This window comes from Heterodontus francisci, chromosome 10, assembly GCF_036365525.1.
Source record: "Heterodontus francisci isolate sHetFra1 chromosome 10, sHetFra1.hap1, whole genome shotgun sequence".
NCBI lineage: Eukaryota > Metazoa > Chordata > Chondrichthyes > Heterodontiformes > Heterodontidae > Heterodontus > Heterodontus francisci.
In genome coordinates this window covers 81,503,364-81,527,956 of record NC_090380.1, presented here as the reverse complement: position 1 = coordinate 81,527,956, position 24,593 = coordinate 81,503,364, and the positions used below count along the sequence as shown (strand labels likewise).

Sequence of the window (24,593 nt, the reverse complement as noted above, 5' to 3'; positions counted from 1 at the left end):
GTTGCGGAGCTGAAACAAATGCAGCCAGCTCAGACACTGGCTGAGGGCCTCAGGTGGTGTCTGGCAGCAGCCCAGGGTTTTAATGTGGAGCTAGGAGTTCTCATGCACAAGTCCGCATATCAAATTAAAAAAAAATGGGAAGCCACGTTTTGGGTAGCAGTCTCCAGTAGTCCATTTAAGGACCACTGGTTTAGCTGCTGTGCAATGAGAAAACAGAGGACAGCATGCATAGCACATGCTGCAGACAGGAGCAAACAAGTCCATTGCAGATGTAAATATAGGGCCTAAGGCCAGTTTCAAGTGGGCATCATGAACAACTACAGATGTACTTAAAGCATGGAATTAATGCATGCTGCTGCCAGGCATAGTGCAACCTTGTAAAATAGGCACATTGCAAAGAATTTTCTAAACCCACATTGTTTTGTGTTATTGTAAAGCCAAAACTATTTTGCACAGTTGCTGCACGTGGTATGAATACACTGTAAGAGATCACTGAAATCCATCAGCAATGCATACTGAAAGCTGACTCTGCGCATATATATATTATAGGCAAGGTTTCGTAGCTGGGAGTGGTGACAGGGGTGAGCTTATACCTGAACTTTATCGATGCTGCAAAGCATTTTCCTCTTCACAGTTATAAGGATTTTTCAATGCAAAATATCTGAAATATTGAGTGTCCATCAGCTCTCCCATACCCCTGACTTAAAGGATGCAAACTGTTTTAAGTGAAAATCATTTCTATTAAGTGGACTATAAATAATTACAAAGGAGTTAGACTATATATTTCAATACATACCAGAATTGGAGTACAATCCAGCATTACCTTCCCATTTAATAAATGGACCCACTGCAATATTCTGGAAAATGTAAAAAAAAAAGAAAAATTGTAAGCAGAACTCAAGTCAAAATGGGCTAATTGCATTTCAGATATCTCAAATGTTATAATATGCCTTATAGACAGCAACATTCATAAAATAGTACAGCACAGGAGGAAGCCATTTGGCATATTAGGTCTGTGCTAGCTCCTACAAAGAATAATCTAGTTAGTCTCACTCCCTGGATCTTTCCCAAGATCAATTTGCCCGCACCCACCCCCCCTTCAAGTATTTAAGTTTTCAAAGAAACTTGTTTACATACAGTATGCATAATATAATGAGACAGAGGGCATTCAGACAATATCTACATTACTTAAATTAACCATGAATTTAAGGCATGCTCAAAGATACAGAAATCTATAATTCATTTTTACTGTATGATGCTCCATCAGACAAAATGTTAGCTATCCAAATTAGAGGTCATAGATTAATTGTGCAGTGATTAATGATCAGTGAATTGCCATTACAAACAATATACGCAGCAGAGACCTCTTAAACGCACAAAGAGGAAACTGATGACAGAATTTGCGTTTTCCTGCATAACTGAGGCACAAACAAGAGCCTTTAACAAGCAAGGTAGGAAAGCTTCTTCAGATTGCAACTTGAAAAGTTTCCAGTAAACCATACTGCAACTAAATTAGTTTCCCTTTGTTTAAAGATTTTGTTCCAACTATTGCATTCCATCCTAAATTAGCTTCATAGGGTGAGGTGAGAAGAAAAATAACACAAATTTGAAAACATGTCTTCCCCACCCCCCCCCAACTTCAATTAAATTAATGCTTATAATTTACACAAAGGGTCAGCACATACTAACATAGTAAACTGGATGGAAAACATTCTATACAACCACAGATAAAAATTCAGTGTAGAGATTCAAAACAAAAACTTAATTCCCAGTTTAGATCTTATGGGATCTTCAAATTGAGCTATAACTTGGATATTCACAGTTGCTAGTTTAGTTATTAAGCATGTTTAGTACTGGGGTATCAATACACTACAGGAAGAGATAAAACCCACACTTACCGTCTCAGTTTGGTCTCAGCACAGCCTTTGCTTCAGCCGAGTGGTAGACAGGTGAAAAAACACTAGATCCAACACAAATTTTTAATGACAAAAATCTATAACCCCATTGCTAATTCTTTGTTGACACTCCATGTGGGCATAGTATGGATGTTTCAAATGCCCATGATTAAGTTTTATTAAAATCCTGGTAACACTCAAGTATAAAACTAGGCATGCACATTAAAAAAGGTCAATTAGCACTTCACCTCTCTTTCTTGCTGGCTTCTCGGGGAATAAAATCCACCCATTTGTGTACAGTGATAATTCTGTCCTTGTAGTACAGTATTCAGCAGCAACATTTCCCGACTACTTTGCCTTGAACTAGAGGACTCTGGGAAGGAGCGGAACCTCTTTAAAGGTAATTGAGAAGTTTCCCTCGTCTGGTCAATATAGGCAGCTCTTTTTCTTGATAGCTGGGAAGGTGAGTTTGTAACAGATGTCCCTGATGTTCTAGTTCCAACAGGGGCAGAACAGACATTCAAAATATTGGGAAGCTTCAGAGTTGTTGAATTGGAGAATGCATTATGAACCAAGTTTTGATACACTGATTCAAATGCATCCATTTCTTTTACTTGAGTTTTAAATGGGCTCTGTATGGAATGGAACATGGTTGGAACAGAACTCACAGAGGAAAATGAATGTCTCTGTTTACTGTTTTGGCCAGTACAGGAAATGTTACCCGAGCACAAAAGCATTCTAAATGGTGATCTGCTGAAATCTGTTACTACAGAATCCTGTTTTGTCAGTGTACTGCTGTTCAAGAGAGATAATTCTGCGTTCGGTGGATGGTTCAGAAAGATTCTTGAGCATGGTGATTGTGCCTTTGCCATATTGGGTTTTGGGCTCGAACATTTTAAACTGCTAGAGTTAGTCAAGCTATCCAGCTGGGGCAAAGATGATCCATTCAAAGAGGTTACTATACGAGCTGACGTTTTCCTCATGTTGCAGCAATGTGTTACTGGCTCTGGACTTTTTGGGTTGCAAGGGCTTAGCAGTGGTGGCTGGGAGTAACTTGCATCATTATATGTATTTTGAAGACTGCAATCTTCAATTTCAGATGATTCTGAATTTATTTGTTGCACAGCTTTAGAACCTTCAGCAGCAGTCATGGAAAAACTTGTCTCCAGGTTACCTTCTATGGCTTCGTATCTCTTCAGAGAACGCACTTTTCTATTTATATGATTGGTTCCAGCACGCGCCTTTAACTTAAAAGGATAACCCTCTATCTTCTTTAATTCCTGGGAATCCATCTTGACCTTGATTCTTATTCCAACTCGAGATGTATTTAGTTTTGATTTGCACACATTTAACTGGAGACGTCGATAGTGTTTTACTAACCTTGAGGCAGCCTGTGTCTTGTAGCTACGGTCAAGTAAATTACTCATTGAAGCTAGCATACTTGGATAGATATCAATAAGTGTTGTATCACTTAAACCAGATGAAGTATCATCATGGCTTTCCACAGATTCTTGGTCAATACAAGTGAGACCAGTTTCTCCCAAATCCAATATGTTGCTTTTCTCAAACTTGAGCGGATAAGAAAGTTCTTTGCCACCAGGTACACAAAGTGGCCTCACCAAAAACTGGTCATAGGACACAGAAGAAACTAAACTTGAATTAACTTCATCATGCTCAGATCTTGAGGAACGACTTAAATCTCCAGAAGTTGTCTGAAAGTCAACACTGCAATCTTGAAGAGACAAAGAAATTACATACATAAGACACTGAAATTCGCACAAGTTATAAATAACATTTGGCCCCATTAGAAACCAGTGAACAGCTAATAATGTGCAGCTGCTAGAGATACAAAAACTGTCATTGACCAAACAAAAAGGAATTACCTGGTAAGTAAGTTACAACTGGAACGCAGTACTTAAATTTAGCTAATGATCTCAAAGTACTGTAAAATGGACAGAATTTTAGTTATGGATGATTTCAGTTACAGATATTGATTGGGAAAACAGCAACCGAACAAGTGTACATTTGTAGATGTGACACAGGATGGTTTCTCATTTGTGTTGAGTAGCTATCATAACCAGAGTACTAATTTTCATCAATGACCGAGGTCTGCAACATAATGAAAAAGCAGGGGAACATTTTTTTTCTTTTAGGGACGCTCAGAATTGAAATGGTTAGAAGAGTGCACAAACAGATAAGAGCATAAGTAAAATTTCCAAATTTGTGCATGATACCAAAATAGGAGGCAGGCCAATTAATGAAGAACAATGCAATCAAATCTAGAAGGATTTAGATATTTTGGTAAATGGGTTAACAGGTGACATCGCTCATCATGAATAAATGTAAAATAATTAGTATTAGAGCATAGAACCAAGAGTAGTAGTAGAAATGGAGCAATATTACATCAAGTACATGCATCACTGGGAGAGAAATGGGTGCAGGGATGTGGTGAGAAGGCAGGCATTTGGCTTTGATATGTGAAAAACGGATGTCAACTTGGCTCACTGCCAAGTTGGCTGAACTAGCACTCTTGCCTCACTCAGAAGGCCACGGTTCCAAGCCCCACTGTGGGCCCTGTTACAGCAGATAACAAAGATTCCATGTATATTTGAAGAAGAACTGGGAGTTGTTTGCATGCTGGCCAACATTTACCTCCAAAGCAGATTATTTATGTCATTGTTGCCCATGGAACCTTATTTTTCCACAAATTGGCTGTTGCCTGCATAACAGTGACTACACTTCAAAAGTAATTCATTGATGCTCTTTGGGATGTCAGAGAATGCAAAAGGTGCTACAGAAACACAAGCTTATTCATAAATGGCCATTTCCAGCACCTAAAAATTCTGATGTTCCCAATTTCCCTCAAGTATTTGGAAACTGGTCATAAGTAATCCATTGAAATAAATCTCTTTGCTAAAAGAAATCCCAAAGTTTAACCAATTTGCTCCCCAAAGCAGTGTTTTCTTTTGGGAAAGGATCTTAACAACTTTTACTGGAGATGCTCAGAAACAGGAAACCCAGCTTACCTACAAAATACAACAATGCAAAGTGAATTTGCAGAGATATTTAAAAAAGGTGAGACCATTTTCAGGCTTTGAAGATGTATAGTAAAGCCAGACAAGCTAGTGGAATGTCACAGCTCACAATATTTCCAAACTGATCGAATGACAGTCTACTGCCTCATCCCTGGCCCATTAGCAAAGATAGCTGCAGATGTTAAATTATCTTAACAGATCAATTGTGGTGAGGATGACCGAATTCATTTTGATAACTCCTCTGTTTCTTGGGGTCAGAATAAACAAAAAAAAAAACATGTTTGGGTCAGTCATGTTTTCAACAAAGGACCTTTTCAACAAAGTCCTTGGTCTGGAGCTGAAGATGGTCAGTTTTTTCAGTTAGAAGTTGTTGAGAAAAAAAATACCAAAAAACAAGTCAACCTCCAAAAGGCACGTGGTTATTAGGTTCAAGAAAAGCGAGATTGTTAGGTATGTCGAATTTTTCTTGATTGTTACTCAGTATAATTAGATATTGGACAGTACAGGAACACTCCTGAATGCAAGATACTTAAACCACTTACAGGAGTGATCTTCTGCTGTAACCAGAAAATATCCAAGGCACATCCAAAATCTACATCAAAGGTATACTCTCTAGCTCCAAGCACCAATTTATTGGATTTATCTTTGATGGTGTACAGGGTTATTTCTGTATATAAGGTTTCCTTTTGCACAAGCATCAAGACAAAAATATTCAAAGCGTGTATGATGCTGCAAATTAGATTACCTATAAATGCAATATACTTTGGATTGTAGAAACAAAGGGCTGGATTTAACGTTCCCATTGAGCTCTCGGCAGCAGGCAAACAAAATGGCAGCCCGAATCTCTGCGATCTAGTGTGCGGCGGCTTGTACTAAATGCCAGACAGGTCGCCACCACCCTCCCAATCACGTGGTGAGGGCGGCCTCTGTGATGCCCCCAACGGTGTCAGCTGCCAGACCTGCCGCTGAATTTGAATAATTATACCCGTATTCCCACAGTACACCGCAAAATAAAATTGCCCCTTCTATCCCCCACCCATAACACTTACATATAATCGTTGCCCTCTCCCACCACCCCCAAAACATGTACATGGATGATTTGACCTTTCCCCGCCACCCCCCACAACTGTACAAAGTGCACAGGTCACCCCTTTTCCCCACCCCCCCATACTAGAAATGCATCTTTGGCCTTGTTCCCCCACCCCTCCCACTACAATAAAAATCCAAAGCTTCCCCCTTCCCCACCTCGGTAAGTGCCAGCTTTCCTTGAACGGGAAAGTGAAGGCGCGAGTGCCAGCCGCCGCACGGAAGATCCGAGGCAGCTGGTAAGACAGCAGTCAATTTTATTTAAATGTATTCATGTTCCTACTTTAAATATATAAAAGTCAGGTCCCGTCGCAGAGCGGCGGTGGGATGGAGGGTGTGCTGCAATGGAGCCACACCGCGCTGGGAAGATTAGGCCAGCACTCCTGGCGTCGGACTCCATGGCAGGCCACTGCTGATATGATCTTCTGCCTGCCCCCTGCCACAGAGCCCGACGTCAGGACCTCAACAAAATTCAGCCCAAAGTTGCTGGATAGAAATCTCATTCTTATTAAAATGAAAAAGATGAAAGGAAACCAAATCTTCTACTCTAAGTAGTAATGATACAACTACAACATATTCATACCATGAAAAAAACGTGACAATCCAACCTTCACCTTCGACGTAGGAGTAAACATGATCAATGGTTTGTCCTTGGTCCTCCCTACACATTCCACCTTCAAAAAGATATTGAAAGGTGAAGACAAGAAAATGCACATGCTTTATATACATTTCTATTAAATAGCACAACACTACACTGCAAGTTAGAATGACTTCAACAATACTTTGACACAGCTATCCTAACAATGTCGGTAACAAGATGTGCCTTTCGGGAAAAGAATCCTTACAATACTGTTTTGAAACTAGGATATGTGCAAACACAACCCAAAGGGCCCACAGATTTTCATTCTGAAAACGGCATCGTGAAAATGAAAAGAGGGAAAGGTTGGGATGAGGAATCCTTGGACAGGAGCTTCCTCCAGAGCGGATGGACTGAGGCCTTGTCCACAGGCTGTACCCAAAGAACCCACGTGAGTTGTGTCTGTTTACTAGCCGAAGGTTTAATTTCCTCTCTGGGGCCCTGGGTTAATTAGTTCCTGTTGGATTGGGGCCCTGGAATTTTAAACAGGTTGAAAGTCTGGGGTTAAAGGAGCAGCCCAGCCTTGCAATTTGACAAAGACACATTAACCCCGGTGCCTGACAAACAGACCGCATCCCCCTCGCCACTTCACAAGACTAAATTAAATCTCCAAAAGGTGAAGCTTTCTAAAGGCTTGTTATAATTCCCGAATAATGCTGGTGTTTTGGGCAGTGCTGTGAATTTCAGGGTTAAATGAAATGTAAGAAATATTCAGATGAGCACTTGAAACGCCAAAGCATACAAGGCTATGGGCCAAGTGCAGGAATAGGGGATTAGAATAGTTGGGTGCTGTATGGCCGGCACAGACACGATGGGCTGAAGGGCCTGTTTCTGTGCTGTATAACTATGACTCTATAACATGCAGCATCTCTCCCCTCAAATTTTCCATTCTTATGAATGAGAAACAGATTCTTAATGATGCTTTTCCATGGCGACATGGCTAAGATAAAGTAGTTAAGGATCCTCGAGGGAAGAGTTTTCATAGCATGCTAGAATTTCAAATTTAGTTTGAGGGCGAGAAACTGGAGTCCCACACTAGCGTTCTGGTTGCCTTTGGGAAAGATGTCAATGCCACAGATGGGGTGCAATGGCCTTTATGTTGTATAGTTCTATGATTCTAATGAAATCAGTAAAGTCAGAGTGATTTAATAGATAATAATGCATAACTAGTGATTCTTGAAACTATATATCACATTTGAGGATTTAGTTATAGGATTAAAGTATGATTAAATATCCTAATGCTGTAAAAAGATTAGTTCATATTTATTAATATTCTGTAGATTTATAATCAAATTTTAAATGTTACTTATGATTTTTCGGTTTGTATAAAAATATTGCTAATCCCATAGTGGTTCATTACTTCCCAAAATGTGTAGACGCTATTTGCTTAATACACATGCAAGTAGTACACTCACCAAGACTTGTTTTCCAAGGTTACCATCGGCAGTAGCCAGCATGTCTACATCTATCTGATATTTATCTCCCACATTCATGTCCCCCATGGAGATACTGGTTTTTAACTAGGTTAAAAAAAATGCAACATATCATTGTATTACATTTTACCCTTGTTGAATATGCATAAGGGCTTAAATTTCACCCTGATTCAAAATACTTACATCAAGCATAATCAATTGAAATGTTCACAGCAAAGTGATTAAGGCAAAATATAAAGAAATTTTGAGGGACACCTGCAAAAGATACTGTATTGGTTCAGTCAGGCTTTTGTACAACAGCTGCCAATACTAAAATTACACAAATGCACAAGTCATAAAGATTTTAAAAAAAATCATAATGGGGGCATCTTTGGTAAGATTGGCACAGTCAGCCCTGATCAAAACTGGAATTTAAATAGTCTGGATTGCAAGAGTAAATCTCATTTACCCATTCAGGCTATCGAGCAAACATGTGAAGCTTCGCCTTACATCTAATTAATCTGTTTCTATTTACCACCTGTGCTATTTAAAATCACAATAAGGTTTGTCAAAAGAAATTATGTTAAGATCAAATTTATATCACAATTGGAATACCAGCAGGCGTCAGTCTTGGCTCAGTGATAGCACTCTCGTCTGAGTCAGAAGATTGTGGATTCAAGGCCCATTCCAGAGACTCAAACACATAATCTAGATCGATATCGGAGTGCAGGATCCCCTCTATACCGCACTGCCGGAGGGGCTGTCTTTTGGATGAAAAGTTAAACTGAGGCCTTGTTTGCCCCCCCTCAGGTGGATGTGAAAGATCTCACGACACTATTTGAAAGGCAGGGAAGTTCTCCCCAAAATCCGGCCAATGTTTATTCCTCAACCAATATCAAACATGCTGTTTGTGGAACCAAATTCTACAACAATAGAAAAACTATGCTCAAGGTAGGGGGTAGCAGATTGTCTTTTCACTCGGTTGAAATGCAGCTCAAATTTCAATGCAAATTTCACTATACAGGAATTATGTACAAATCTGTCAGAATAGTGCAACACTGGGCAGTTTAGTGCCTAGGTCCTCTTTACGGGCCTTTTAACAAGCCAAACGATTTATCCCTGGAATGTATTATTACTCCTCACACCAGGAAGCAATTTAAAGAACAAAGAAAATGTGGAAAAATGCTCCATTAGTGAAAACTACTAAACACTTCGCATTAATGCACATTTTGCTTGCAAAATCAAAGTAACAAAGATGAATTTCTACTCTAGTAAATTAATAGCAGAGGTATCATAAGTTCAACAAAACACCTGGAACTGAATGCTTTTACGTGCATACTCCACGAGAGGTCACTTAGGGTCATTGATAATATTATGCATGTGGTTTATTTAATATTTGAAATCACAAAGCTTAATTTATATATCTTTATATCATATATATGAAATAGTTCATCATACTGTACCTTGGATGTACTTTGAGTGCACTGTCCATCTTTTAAAACTTCAATATCAGATGTCTGATATGCTTGACCTTTTATTAGAAAAAGAGTTCCTCTTAATTGCACTATAAACATATAGAAGATATTACAAACCTTGTTTGATATTTACATCGCCTGCCACATTTGTATTTGTTTGCTCCCTCACCATTGAGCCATGCTGCACTATCTTCTATGGGCTGTTCAGATAGTCAGTGACCTTGCAAAAAGAATTCCTGCCTGAATTTAAGTAAGTGGAAAAGAGGGAAAAGGGATCACTTTTTTTTTTAAAAGGCCATCCAACAGGCAGTGTTCAAGCTATTTAAAGACACTTATCTAAGGCCAGAAGATGTTTTCATTTCCCAGCACCAACATGCTCCATCTTAATTAAAAGCAAAATACTGCGGATGCTGGAAATCTGAAATAAAAACAAGAAATGCTGGAACCACTCAGCAGGTCTGGCAGCATCTGTAGAAAGAGAAGCAGAGTTAACGTTTTGGGTCAGTGACCCTTCTTCGGAACTGAAGATGCTCCATCTTAATGAAGGCAAGATTTAAAAAATTTATGTAATCCCATGATTGCGACACTAAGTTTAAGAAGCCCTGGGTTTAAACAGACTGTAGTTTACTTACCCCTAATACTAATTATATTGCTGGCACCCTTATTCAGCTAGGTTCTAGATTTTAGGACAGTGCAACTGGACAGCAGAGTTACATGACTCATTCATAGCAATACTGTTTTTGTTTTGCTCACTGACCTACAAATACACGACTAATGGGAAAATACTGAGAAGTGTAGAAGTGAGGGACCTTGGAGTGAATGTCCATAGATCCCTGAAGGTAGCAGGACAGGCCAATAAGGTGGTTAAGAAGGCATATGGAATCCTTTCCTTTATTAGCCGAGGTATAGAATATAAGAGCAGGGAGGTTATGCTGGAACTGTATAACTCATTGGTTAGGCCACAACTGGAGTACTGTGTGCAGTTCTGTCACCTCATTACAGAAAGGATGTAATTGCACTAGAGAGGGTACAGAGGAGATGTTGCCAGGACTGGTAAAATGCAGCTATGAAGAAAAATTGGATAGGCTGGGGTTGTTTTCCTTGGAACAGAGAAGGCTGAGGTGAGATTTGATTGAGATGTACAACATTTTGAGGGGCCTGGATAGAGTGGAGGTGAAGGGCCTATTCACCTTAGCAGAAAGGTCAGTGACGAGGGGGCATAGATTTAAAGTGATTGGTAGAAAAATTAAAAGGGAGATGAGGAAAAACATTTTCACCCAGAGGGTGGTGAGTGTCAGGAACTCACTGCCTGAAAGGGTAGTTGAGGCAGAGACCCTCAATTCATTCAAATGGAGTCTGGATATGCACCTCAAGTGCCGTAATCTGCAGGGCTACGGACCAAATGCTGGAAGGTGGGATTAGAATAGGTGGATCGTTTTTCAGCTGCAAAGGCATGATGGGCCAAGTGGCCTCTTTCTGTGCCTTAAACTTTATATGATTCTATGAAATACTAGTGAAATTTCTAATTGGCCAACTGTCCCGTCAACTATAATCCGATATTAGAAACTTAAAATGATCGTGGCTGCCTGAGGTTTAAAAACATTTTTTCAAACGCGACAAATTGTGATGCTGGCTTTAGAAAACAAAGGTGGTTGACATAATGCAAACTGCCCTGTTAGGAACAGGAGTAGGTCATTTAGCCCCTCGAGTCTGCACAACCATTCAATGAGATCATGGCTGATCTATGATCCAACTCCAGATACCCACCTTTGCCACATGTCCTTTAATAGCTTTGGTTAACCAACCAACAGTTGACCTTGCATGAACTGACATTTGTGCAAACTCCAATCATCCTTAGCATGTAGACGTGCTTCCCAATTTCACCTCGAAAAGGACTGGCTTTAATTGTTAAACTACATCCCTGGTCCTCGACTCCCCAACTAGCAGAAATAGTTTTTATCTACCCACTCCCATTAATATCTTGAAAACTTTAACCAATTCACCCTGTAACCTTCTAAATTCCAGGGAATACAGCCCTAATTTGTGTAGTCTCGCCTAGTAATTTACCTTTGGAGTCAGGATATCATTCTAGTAAATCGACACTACTCCCTCCAAGGCTAATATATCATTCCTAAGGTGTGGGGCCCAGAACTGTTTGCAGAACTCCAGGTGTGGTCGAGCCAGGGCTTTGTACAGTTGTAGCAAAACTTCTGTGGCATAGTCAGCTAGATATAAAGCCCAGCAATCCATTAGGCCTTTATATCTGATGAGGCAACTCAGAATTCAAACATTTGCTAAAAAGCCAGGTATGAGTTAACAACCGCACATATCCAGTTGACGATAATCTAATCATGGTACGAATCAAGGCAAGCAGCTGCTGCCGAGGCTCCATGTTTCCAATAGGTTCAATCGTGTAAGTCTATATGGCATGCACTCAATTTAATGGCCAGCTGTGCTGCTCTTCATGTTGCTTATGAGGAGTTCTTAATAACTGCATTCCACCTAGCAAGTGCTCCAACATGTACTTATCAGCTGTCTTAGTCAACTACTTACTATTCTCCTGAATTAGGGGAAGGGTGTGTCTTCTAGATTAAAGGTAGCTGCAAAATGATACTTGCAAACTTCTATTGCAAAGTACAAGTCAGCTCTGGTAGGTCCACAGTACTCCTTGTATGGTCAATGATCAATCAACCAGCCTGACGGAAGGTGGAGAGATAGACGCACTCAGACCTGGAATTATTCCCACTGAACTCCATACAATCCCACAGATAAATCCCCTAATGAATTGAGGCCCCAGTTGGATAAGGACCAGGAAGCTTAATCATGTTTTCACTAATTACCCTCTAGCACTAAATCTTTGGCTCTGTCTGTCCCTCTGGATTTAGGAAAGCAAGGAAAAGTTCCTAGAAGTGGGGATTGTGCGTACTTCATTTTGGGCAAACAGGAACTATTATGGTAGGTTTAGATTTTCAAGTATTGGGAAGCATTTGAAGGTTGTACTCCTTGAGCAGAGAGCTGCACAGCTTGCGAGTCAACTGACAGAATCCACAACATTCATGAGGGAGAAAACTTTCTGGAGAAGACGCTCCAGAGGTCACCACACAGGTTGCCAGCAGTAGCAAAGTAAATGAGGGAGATTGGTGATGATCAGGAAATGGTAGGAAGCATCACGTCAGTGTAGAAAGGGAATCATTCAATCAGCAGGATTTCTCTAATAGGTGTACCGGTGATGTGGACATAAAGGGGGACATTTGGTAACTGAGCAACTACAAGGCACTGAGGAACAAGTGGTTACTTAAGGAAGAAAACAGTACAAGATAGCAAATGCATGGTGCTTTTCAGATACCAGGGTTCAGAACATCACAGAGCAAATACAAAAGATTCCGCAGTGGAAAGACGAACCAGAGATCTTGGCTCATGTGAGAACCAATGACTAGGAGTAGGTTAAAAGTTCTTGAGAGATTTCAAGGACTTAAATTCTAGATTAAGGGCAGAACCCAGGATAGCAATCTCTGGATTACTCCCAGTGTCATGTGCGGGACCAGACATGGAGAAAAAATGTAGGATTTTCAATACATGGCCAAAAAGATGGTGCAGAAGAGAAAGTTGCAGGTTCGTGGAACATTGGAACCATTTTTGGGATGAGGCAAGACTACAAAATGATGTTCATCTAAACCGCAGAGAAGTCCAGGTGCTTAGGGAAAGGATAATTGGACAGTATAGATTAAAAGTGAGAAAAAGACCAGCAAGGCAAATGGGTACAGTGGAGCTAGCTACCCAAATGAGAGTTCTGTACACAACTGCATGTAGCATAAGAAATAAAACAAGTGAGTCAGTAGCACAAATTCACCTTCAAGGATTTAATGTACTGCCATCACAAAACCCTGGCTACAAACTGAGCATGATTGCAGCTATGTATTCCAGGCTATGGGATCTTCAGAAAGGACAGGAAATTTAGAAAAGGGGGAATAGCATCATTAACAAAAAACAATTACAGCAGTATAAAAAAAAGGATTTCAACAAGTGTAATCGGCTGTGGAAACACTGCATATTTTTTAAGGGAACAGCAAAGGGTAGAGCACTCTGGTAGTTATCTTCATTTCTCCAGATAGTTATGATGCAGTGGCTGGGTTGGGGGTGAGGGAGAGGGCAGAGCAGAGAAGCATTTGATATTAGGTTTTAAAGGGAGAAGGGAGAGTCACTAAAATTTAAAATCTTGTTTTGTAAGGCAAGCTTTGATGAGATGAGAAATGATTTGACTGTCGTAAAGTGGGAAACTGCATTCAGAGACCCGAGTGCCCTCGTACATGAATCACAGAGTTAACATGCAGGTGAAGCAAGCAATTAGGAAGGCAAAAGGTGCGTTAGTTTTTATTACAAAGGTATTGGAGTACAAGAGTAAAGAAGTCTTGCTAAATTACACAGGGTAATTTTTTATTTTTATTTAGAGATACAGCCCTTTGGCCCACCGAGTCTGTGCCGACCAACAACCACCCATTTATACTAACCCTACAGTAATCCCATATTCCCTACCACCTACCTACAATGGACAACTTACAATGGACAATTTATCTATCACCTGCAAGTCTTTGGCAGGAGGAGAAAACCGGAGCACCCGGCGAAAACCGGTCACAGAGAGAACTTGCCAACTCCGCACAGGCAGTACCCAGAATTGAACCCGGGTCCCTGGAGCTGTGAGGCTGCGGTGCTAACCACTGTGCCGCCCAAATGGTGAGACCATACTCAGTAGTGTGTGCAGTTTTGGTCTCCTTACCCAAGGAAGGACATACTGGCCCTAGAGAGTGCAATGAAGGTTCACCAGACTGCTTCCAGGGATGAGGGGATTGTCCTATGAGGAGAAATTGAGTAGCCTAGGCCAATATTCCCTGGAATTTAGAAGAATGACAGGTGATCTAATTGAAACATATAAAATTCTTAAGAGGCTTGGCAGGGTAGATGTTAAGAAAATGTTTCCCTGCGCTGGGGAATCTAGAACATAGGGTTAAGTCTCAGAATAAAGGGTAGGCCATTTAGGACTGAGATAAGGAGAAATTTCTTCACTCAGAGGGTTGTGAATCTTTGGAATTCTCTACCCCACAGAGCTGTCGATGCTCAGTCATTGAGCATTTCCAAAACAAAGAGGTCTTGGATGTGGGGATAGTGCAGGAAGGTAGAGTTGAGGTTCCAGATCAGCCAAGATCTTGTTGAATGGCAGAGTAGGCTCCAAGGGTCAAAAGGGTCTACTCCAACTCCTATTTACGTTCTTGAGGAAGGGACAAACCAAATAACTACACGCTTGTCAATTTAGGGGAAGTTACAGGAATCTATCATGGACAGTGACTGATAAATAACTATGCGCTCAGATGAGAGAATCAGCAACAAAAACAAGAAATGCTGGATTCACTCAGCAGGTCTGGCAGCATCTGTGGAAAGAGAAGTAGAGTTAACGTTTCGGGTCAGTGACCCTTCTTCGGAACTGACAAATATTAGAAAAGTCACAGATTATAAACAAGTGAGGTGGGGGTTGGGCAAGAGATAACAAAGGAGAAGGTGCAGATTGGACCAGGCCACATAGCTGACCAAAAGGTCACGGAGCAAAGGCAAACAATATGTTAATGGTGTGTTGAAAGACAAAGCATTAGTACAGATTAGGTGTGAATATACTGAATATTGAACATCAGCAGGTTGTTTTTCTTCAGGTTTGCACTTGCTGATGTTCAATATTCAGTATATTCACACCTAATCTGTACTAATGCTTTGTCTTTCAACACACCATTAACATATTGTTTGCCTTTGCTCCGTGACCTTTTGGTCAGCTATGTGGCCTGGTCCAATCTGCACCTTCTCCTTTGTTATCTCTTGCCCAACCCCCACCTCACTTGTTTATAATCTGTGACTTTTCTAATATTTGTCAGTTCCGAAGAAGGGTCACTGACCCGAAACGTTAACTCTACTTCTCTTTCCACAGATGCTGCCAGACCTGCTGAGTGAATCCAGCATTTCTTGTTTTTGTTTCAGATTTCCAGCATCCGCAGTATTTTGCTTTTATTTATATGAGAGAATCAGCATGCATTTGGGAAGGGTAGGTTACGTCTGACTAACCTTGAGTATTTTTGTGACGTAGTCATGGGCACTGAGGGCAAGGGAGTATCTATAGATATTGTCTAATGATCTTGCAGAAGACATTTGATTAGGTTCCACAAAGAGAGCGAGATTATTCATGAAAATGCAAGTGTACTGAATTGGAGGCAATCTTGTTACATAGGTTGGTAATTGGTTGGCAGGTAGAAAGCAGAGTAGGGATACAGGGAACATTCACTCATTGGCAGGATGTAACAAGTGATAGTTAGCAGGGATCCACATATACTAATAATTTGGATGAAGCAATAGACCTGCATATTCAAAATTTGCAGATTAGCACTGAATTAGCAGCCATAGCAAGTTGTGTAGATGGGAGCAGGAAGTTAAAAGACAGATTAAGTGAGTGGGCACAACTATGAAAGTTCAATGTGGGAAAGTACAAGGTCATCCCTTTTGATTCAACAAACACATATTGGAATATTTTCTTATTGGTGAGAGACAAGCAGTTAAAAAGGACTCCACACTGAAGTTTTAAATTATAATTTAATGAAAAATGATGAGCAGTCACCTGTAAAGGTTTAATGTATTGCTTCTCAGAAATACAAACTTCCCAGTCACACCTTGGAAATAATAGGAAAAGTGTTTTGCCTTACTTGATAACTTAGTGCTCATCAGCTGCTCCTGGCTTACATCAGATTCATAAAGTTTTTCAGACTGAAATATACATAAAGATAATAAAACCATTTCAGTAGTTTTCCCCTGGTTCTGTTCAACCACACTTGACAGTTACACTTTAAAAAGTGAAGTTCAAGTTTTCCATGAAACCACGTCCAAAAACTTTTTCAGAGTACAACTGGCTATTGGGATGGGAAAGTTAATGTACGAAAGGAAGGGGCTTTGATGGACTAAATGGTTCCCCCCCCTCCTGATCCATTACTTTTGTTATTATGCTACATGTACAGAGAACTGAAGTGTAGTAAAGACCAGCTGTGTAAATGATAACCACATGGGATCACCCAGTTCCAATCTATATTTATTTTCCACAAAGAAGTCTCCTCCAGCCTGAACCAGGCAGATTCAAGCTATAGGTATGTCTGACACAGCAGGGTTGCTCACAATATGTTTGAAGAAATGAACATCAGGTATCTGTTCAATATGGAGTCCCTTGGTTCTACAGTTTATAAGATTAAAACCCAAACCTAATAGTTTATTACAATTTTTCTCATGCTTCTAGCACAAAGAAAGAAACTGCCAGTAAGCCAATTTGCAAGGTAAAATCACCTCAAGTGGCTATATCACATGTCAAGATAACTCAAGCAAATAAAAGTGAAATGTACAGGACCATCAGAAAGTGTAGCAACTGAGTAAAAATAGATGACCCCATAAGTCTAAGGCACAACAGCACAGACCTAGTCCTCCAATACACGATAAATATGATCAATTCAATGTAGTGCCAATTTTTGAAATAGGTTTACCTCAAAAGTAATCAATTTAACTTTTTTTTCTTATTTTTTCCCCACAGGGTGTGGATGTCGCTGGCTAGACCAGCATGTATTGCCCGCCCCCAATTGCCCTTGAGAAGGTGGCGATGAGCTGCCTTCTTGAACGTCTGCAGTCCATGGGGTGTAGGTACACCCACAATGCTGTTAGGAAGGGAGCTCCAGGAATTTGACCTAGTAACAGTGAAGAAACGGTGCTACCTTTCCAAGTCAGGACGGTGTGTGGCTTGGAGAGGAACTTGCAGGTGGTGGTGTTCCCATGCATCTGCTGCCCTTGTCCTTCTATATGGTAGAGGCCCCAGGTTTGGAATGTGCTGCCTGAGTAGCCTTGGTGCATTGCATCTTGTATGGTACACACTGCTGCCACTATGCTTTGGTGGTGAAGGGAGTGAATGTTGAAGCTGGTAAATGGGGTGCCAATCAAGCGGGCTGCTTTGTCCCGGATGGCGTTGAGCTTCTTGAGTGTTGTTGGAGGTGCACTCATCCAGGCAAGTGGAGAGTATTCCATCATACCCCTGACTTGTTCCTTCGTAGATGGATAGGCTTTGAGGCGTCAGGAGGTGAGTTACTCACTACAGAAGTCCCAGCCTCTCACCTGCTCCTGTAGCCATAGTATTCATGTGAATGGTCCAGTTCAGCTTCTGGTCAATAGTAACCACCACCCACCCACAGGATGTTGATAATGGGGGATTCAGAGATGGTCATGTCATTGAATGTCAAGGGGAGATGGTTGGATTCTCTCTCGTTGGAGATGGTCATTGCCTGGCACTTGTGTGGTGCAAATGTAACTTTCCACTTATCAGCCCAAGCCTGAATGTTGTCCAGGTCTTGCTGCATGTGGACATGGGCTGCTTCAGTATCTGAGGCATAGCGAATGATGCTGAACATTATGTAATTATCAGCAAACATCCCCACTTCTGACCCATGATGGTAGGAAGGTCATTGATGAAGCAGCTTAAGATGGTTGGGCCGAGGACATTATCCTGAGGAACTCCTGCAGTGATGTTCTGGGACTGAGATGACTGACCTCCAACAACCACAACCACCTTCCTTTGTGCTAGGTATGACTCCAGCTAGTGGAGAGTTTTCCCCGATTCCCATTGACTCCAGTTTTGCTAGGGCTCCTTGATGCCACACTCTGTCAAATGTTGCCTTGATGTCACGGGCAGTCACTCTCACCTCACCTCGAGTCATCTCTTTTGTCCACATTGGACTAAATCTGTAATGAAGTCAGGAGCTGAGTGGCCCCGGCAGAACCCAAACTGAGTGTCAGTGAGCAGGTTATTGCAGAGCAAATGCCACTTCATAGCACTGTCGATAACTCCTTCCATCACTTTGCGATGACTGAGAGTAGACTGATGGGGTGGTAATTGGTTGGGTTGGATTTGTCCTGCTTTTTATGTACAAGACATACCTGGGCAATTTTCTTCATTGCCTGGTAGATGCCAGTTTTGTAGCTGTACTGGAACAGCTTGGCTAGGGGCGCAGCCAGTTCTGGAGCACAAGTCTTCAGTACTATTGCCAGAATGTTGTCAGGGCCCACAGCCTTTGCAGTAACCAATGCCTTCAGCCATTTCTACTTATCACATGGAGTGAATCGAATTGGCTGAAGACTTGTATCTGTGATGCTGGGGATCTCGGGAGAAGGCAGAGATGTACCATTTACTCAGTACTTTGGCTGAACATGCTTAAATGTGCTTCAGCCTCATCTTTTGATAGAAACATACATAGAAGATAGGAGCAGGAGTAGGCCATTCGTCCCTTCGAGCCTGCTCCGCTATTCATTATGATCATGGCTGATCATCCAACTTAGTAACCTGTTCCCACTTTCTCCCCCATATCCTTTGATGCCTTTCAGCCCAAGAGCTATATCTAACTCAGTGGCGCTGTGGTTAGCACCGCAGCCTCACAGCTCCAGCGACCCGGGTTCAATTCTGGGTACTGCCGGTGTGGAGTTTGCAAGTTCTCCCTGTGTCTGCGTGGGTTTCCTCCGGGTGCTCCAGTTTCCTCCCACATGCCAAAGACTTGCAGGTTGATAGGTAAATTGGCCATTAGCAATTGCCCCTAGTATAGGTAGGTGGTAGGGAAATATAGGGACGGTGGGGATGTGGTAGGAATATGGAATTAGTGTAGGATTAGTATAAATGGGTGGTTGATGGTCGGCACAGACTCGGTGGGCCGAAGGGCCTGTTTCAGTGTTGTATCTCTGAACTAAACTAAACTAACTCCTTCTTGAAAACATACAATGTTTTGGCCTCAACTGCTTTCTGTGGTAGCGCATTCCACAGGCTCATCCCTCTCTGGGTGAAGAAATTTCTCCTCATCTCAGTCCTGAAAGGTTTACCCCGTATCCTTAGAGTGTGACCCCTGGTTCTGGACTCTCCAACCATCGGGAACATCCTTCCTGCATCTACCCTGTCAAGTCTTGTTAGAATTTTATAGGTTTCTAGGAGATCCCCCCTCTTTCTTCTGAACTCCAGCGAATATAATCCTAACCGACTCAAGCTCTCCTCATACGTCAGTCCCGCCATCCTAGGAATCAGTCTGGTAAACCTTTGCTGCACTCCCTCTATAGCAAGAGCCTCCTTCCTCAGATAAGATGACCAAAACTACACATAATATTCCAGGTGTGGCCTCACCAAGGCCCTGTATAATTGCAGCAAGACATCCCTGCTCCTGTACTCGAATCCTCTCATTATGAAGGCCAACATACCATTTGCCCTTTTTATCGCCTGTTGCGCCCGCATGCTTACCTTCAGCAACTGGTGTACGACAGCACCCAGGTCCCGTTGCATATACTCCTCTCTCAGTTTATAGCCGTTCAGATAATAATCTGCCTTCCTGTTTTTGCTACCAAAGTGGATAACCTCACATTTATCCACATTATACTGCATCTGCCATGTATTTGCCCACTCACTCAACTTGTCCAAATCACCCTGAAGCCTCTCTGCATCCTCCTCACAACTCACCCTCCCACCCAGTTTAGTCTCATCTGCAAATTTGGAGATATTACATTTAGTTCCCTCATCTAAATCATTAATGTATGTTGTGACTAGCTGGGGTCCTAGCACTGATCCCTGCGGTACCCCACTAGTCACTGCCTGCCATTCGGAAAAAGACCCGTTTTATCCTACTCTTTGTTTCCTGTCTGACAACCAATTTTCTATCCATCGCAATACACTACCCCCAATCCCATGCGCTTTAATTTTACGTGCTAATCTCTTATGTGGGATTTCGTCGAAAGCCTTCTGAAAGTCCAAATAAACGACATCCACTGGCTCCCCCTCAACAACTCTACTAGTTACATCCTCGAAGAATTCTAGTAGATTTGTCAAGCATGATTTCCCTTTTGTAAATCCATGCTGACTCTGTCTGATTCTACCACTGTTCTCCAAGTGCTCTGCTATAAAGTCTTTGATAATGGACTCTAGAATTTTCCCCACGACCGACATCAGGCTGACTGGTCTATAATTCCGTTTTCTCTCTACCTCTTGATTTAAATAGTGGGGTTTCATTAGCGACCCTCCAATCTGGAGAAACTGTTCCAGAGTCTATAGAATGTTGGAAGATGACCACCAAGGCATCCACTATTTCTCGGGCCACTTCCTTAAGTACTCTGGGATGTAGATTATTAGGCCCTGGGGATTTATCAGCCTTCAATCCGATCAATTTCCCTAACACCATTTCTCTACTAATACTGATTTCCTTCAGTTCCTCCCTCTCACTAAGCCCTGTGTTCCCCAACATTTCTGGTATGATATTTGTGTCCTCCTTTGTGAAGACAGAACCAAAGAATGCATTTAGTTGGTCAGCCATTTCTTTGTTCCCCATAATAAATTCCCCTGTTTCTGACTGTAAGGGACCTCCATTTGTCTTGACCAATCTTTTTCTCTTCACATACCTATAGAAAGTTTTACAGCCAGTTTTTATGTTCCCCGCAAGCTTACTCTCGTACTCTATTTTCCCCTTCTTAATCAATCCCTTGGTCCTCCGTTGTTGAATTCTAAACTGCTCCCAATCCTCAGGTCTGTTGTTTTTTCTGGCAAATTTATATCCCTCTTTCTTGGATCTAATTACTATCTCTAATTTCCCTTGGCTACCGTTCCCGTTTTACTTTTGCGCCAGACAGGAATAAACAATTGTTGCAGTTCATCCATGCGCTTTTGAATGTTTGCCATTGCCTATCCACTGTCATCCACCACTGATGTGGTGGGCTCCCCCATCATTTAGAATGGTGATAATTGTGGAACCTCCTCCTCCTGTTAGTTGTTTAATTATCTACCACCATTGATCACTGGTTATGCCAGAACTGCAGAGCTTAGATCAGATCCATTGGTTATGGGATTGCTTAGCTCTATCGCATGGGTGCTTCTGCTGTTTGGTATGCACATTGTCCTGTGTTGTAGCTTCACCAGGTTGACACTTTTTTTTTTAATATAAAGGTATGCCTGGTGCTGCTCCTGGCATGCCCTCCTGTGCTCTTCAATGAACCAGGGTTGTTATCCCAGCTTGATGGTAATGGTAGAATGTGGGAGATGCTGGGTCATGAGGTTACAGATTGTGGTTTAATACAATTCTGCTGCTGATGGCTCACAGCGTCTCATGGGTGCCCAGTTTTGAGTTGCTCCATCTGTTCAAAATCTATCCCATTTAGCATGGTGGGAGTGCCACATGTCACAATGAAGGGTATCCTCAATGTGAAGACATATTCCCAAATCCAGGTAGAGTATACCCAAAGTCAAAAATTATCAACTGAAATCGAAGCCAAAATTAATGCATTATCATAATACTGGCAAACCAAGAAACAACAGGAAATATTATAGGATATATTATTTCATATGTACCTTTTCCTTAGGGTTATCTCTGGTTTGTTTTCTCAGGAGACAAAGTTGAGAATCAATGGGACACCATGGTTTTGCACCTGAAAAGAAGACTTTCAATAAATGTTACTGAATTTCATGCTTTTGTAAAGATAAAAATGCAATACTCAGAAAAGTCACCTTAAATGAATGTTCCCAAATACATTAAGATAATTTTTTTGGCACAATAGAACAGAAATTGAATATTTTCATTTTAAATTTTCAGTGCATGAAATCTATATATTTCCCCTACTTTTTAAAAAAATCATGAAAGTGCTTCATTTTTTTATGGACTTGTATTTTAGAGAATGGACATTGGTTCATTTACAAAACTGAAAAGATTCCATGGATGTGTGTGTTTTTTTTTACAAGGGTCACTGGGAGGTTTTGTTTGAAAACAAACCTTTACTAAATGTCACATGCTTTAAGCTAAATAAACAACAAAAGCCTGAGTGACTCAGGAGAGTTGTTTACAGTGAAGTGACATGTCAAGATTTATGGTGATCAGGAGGTTTTGACTTTCTAGTTGGGGGAAAGCCTGCTAAGAGAGAAGCACCCAGCTCATCTTTCTTCACCTCTTCCAGAAACATCAGAAAATCCAGTGTGTGATAGCTAAAACCCCTGATGCTGCATTTTTCCTGAGAAACTCCTGGAAAGCCTGCCAGATTAATTCTCAATGCTGCCTGAAAAGAACTGCTCCAGAAAAGATTCCAGTGGCCAGTCTATGTGTACTCAGACAGCAGAGTGTATGCCATCTGGGACATAACGTATCTTATCCTTTTTCCTCAAGAATTAACAAGAATTTGGTCAAAGTATTCTTTTTTGTCTTTTTTTTGTAAAAGACCTCTGCAGAGAAAATATCTTTATTTTTTTCTTTAACGTGTGTGTGTGTGTGTGTGTGTGTGCCACTTCTAACATATTAAGTGCATCAGCCATTTCGGGCCGTTTAATAAGCTCTTTGTAATTTTTAAAGTAATTACAATAATTATCTAATATTCTGATTAATGTGGTTCTGATAAGTTAAAAAGAATAAATTAACTATAAAGCCAGCTTCCTTGTCATTTGAAATCCTCAAATATTCTGGAATATCTGTGTTAATGCCACTCGGGGGAAAGCAGAATTAACCAAAATGAAAAACTGTAATTATTCATTTCACACAAATCACAATAAAAAGAGGCACGCTGTACACATTAACCACTCGCACTCCCAATTATGCTCCCAAGAACAGACATTTTGATATGCATGGATCTGTTAATTGCATGCTGTTATTGAAGTCATATCTTAATTATTAAATGTCTTTCACTTTGCACTGCTCACTAGGTTTAAATACCTATCATATATTAATCAGAATGCAAGAAGTTTTGCAAACCCAAATATAGGCACTTAATGGCATGAGCAGGTTTCCACATTAGTTCCTCTGATGTACATACTTCGGGCACTAACCTACTAAATCCATGTGTATGCAGCTCCCTTACTTTAAGTTTAGAAAGTCCAACTGTACCACCTACACTTAGGGCTGAATTTTGTTGAGCTCCCAACGTCAGGCTCTGTGGTGGGGGTGGCCAGAAGATCAGGCCTGGCAACAGCCCGCTATGGAGCCCAATGCCGGGCCCGATCTTTCCAGCGGCGGATAGGCTCCTTGGCGGCCCCCTGGTGATGGGACCTGACCTTAAATAATTAAATAAAGAACATGAATACATTTAAATGCAATTGCCCATGAGCTTACTGGCTCTCCGCGATCCTGTGGGAAAGCAGGCGCCACCGAGGTAGGGAAACAGGGAACTTTTAGCATAGTTGAGGTACGGGTGCTTGTCCGATCAGCATGTGTAGCATAGAGCAGGGGGGCGGGGAAGAGCGTGACCTCTGCACTTTGAATAGTTGTTTTGTTGGGGTGGGGGGGTGGAGGCGGGAAAATAAAAAGAGGTCAAATCATCAAAGTAAGTCTTTGGGCGGGGAGTGGGTGTGGGGGAAGAGGGCAACTATTTTATGCAAGTGTTTTTGGGACTGAGGGCAGGGAAGAGGCTACATTTTATTTGCAGTGTACTGGGGGGGGGGGGGGGGGGCAGGTATGGGTTTAAATATTCAAATTTAGCGGCAGGTTTGGCCACCCTTGAAAAATGGCACCAGTGCCTGGGCAGCTGACGCCATTGGCGGCGTTGCAGAGCCCGCCCCCACCACGTGATTTGTGGGAGGGGAGGGGCAGCTCAGAAACAAATAAGTTATTCGTACATAGATTAAGTAATTTAAATAAATATTATGCACTACAAAAAGACCACGAACAAGACAAAATAGATCATTGGCAGAGATCAAGGATACTGCTGAAGAAATGCTCATTGAAGGGATTTTACAGCTGGAGCGTATCAGTTTCTTGAATTATATGGCATGCAAGTGAAAGTTGTTAAATGGTTTTCGTTTTGTAGAGTTCCCACTATTTAAACAAATTCATCTTAATATAAATTATGCACAAGTTAAATATTGGTTATTAGTGGATTGCAGCAGATTATATTTATGACATTTTTTCCCCTTCAGCATCTCCTGAGCCCTTCTCTCCCACCACCTCCCTTTTCTGTTACACGTGTCACTTCTCATGCACTTTGCTCCCCCAACCCATCAC

At 41.4% G+C, this 24,593-nt stretch overlaps 1 protein-coding gene across 3 annotated transcripts in view; it reads right to left on the bottom strand.

Moving 5' to 3' along the window:
* Positions 1-24,593, bottom strand: part of LOC137374172 (uncharacterized) — a 47,637-nt gene that overhangs the window by 4,032 nt on the left and 19,012 nt on the right. The window contains exons 3-9 of one of the 3 annotated variants that reach the window (XM_068039957.1): positions 21,965-22,041; positions 16,275-16,335; positions 9,529-9,596; positions 8,069-8,173; positions 6,600-6,690; positions 2,144-3,627; positions 797-857 (exon numbers count right to left, since the gene is read on the bottom strand). In XM_068039957.1, the coding sequence (XP_067896058.1) occupies positions 797-857; positions 2,144-3,627; positions 6,600-6,690; positions 8,069-8,173; positions 9,529-9,596; positions 16,275-16,335; positions 21,965-22,041 (1,947 nt within the window). Of the gene's footprint in view, positions 1-796; positions 858-2,143; positions 3,628-6,599; positions 6,691-8,068; positions 8,174-8,269; positions 8,342-9,528; positions 9,597-9,657; positions 9,712-16,274; positions 16,336-21,964; positions 22,042-24,593 lie in introns of those variants that run through there. The other 2 variants (XM_068039959.1, XM_068039958.1) reach the window with 2 other exon arrangements.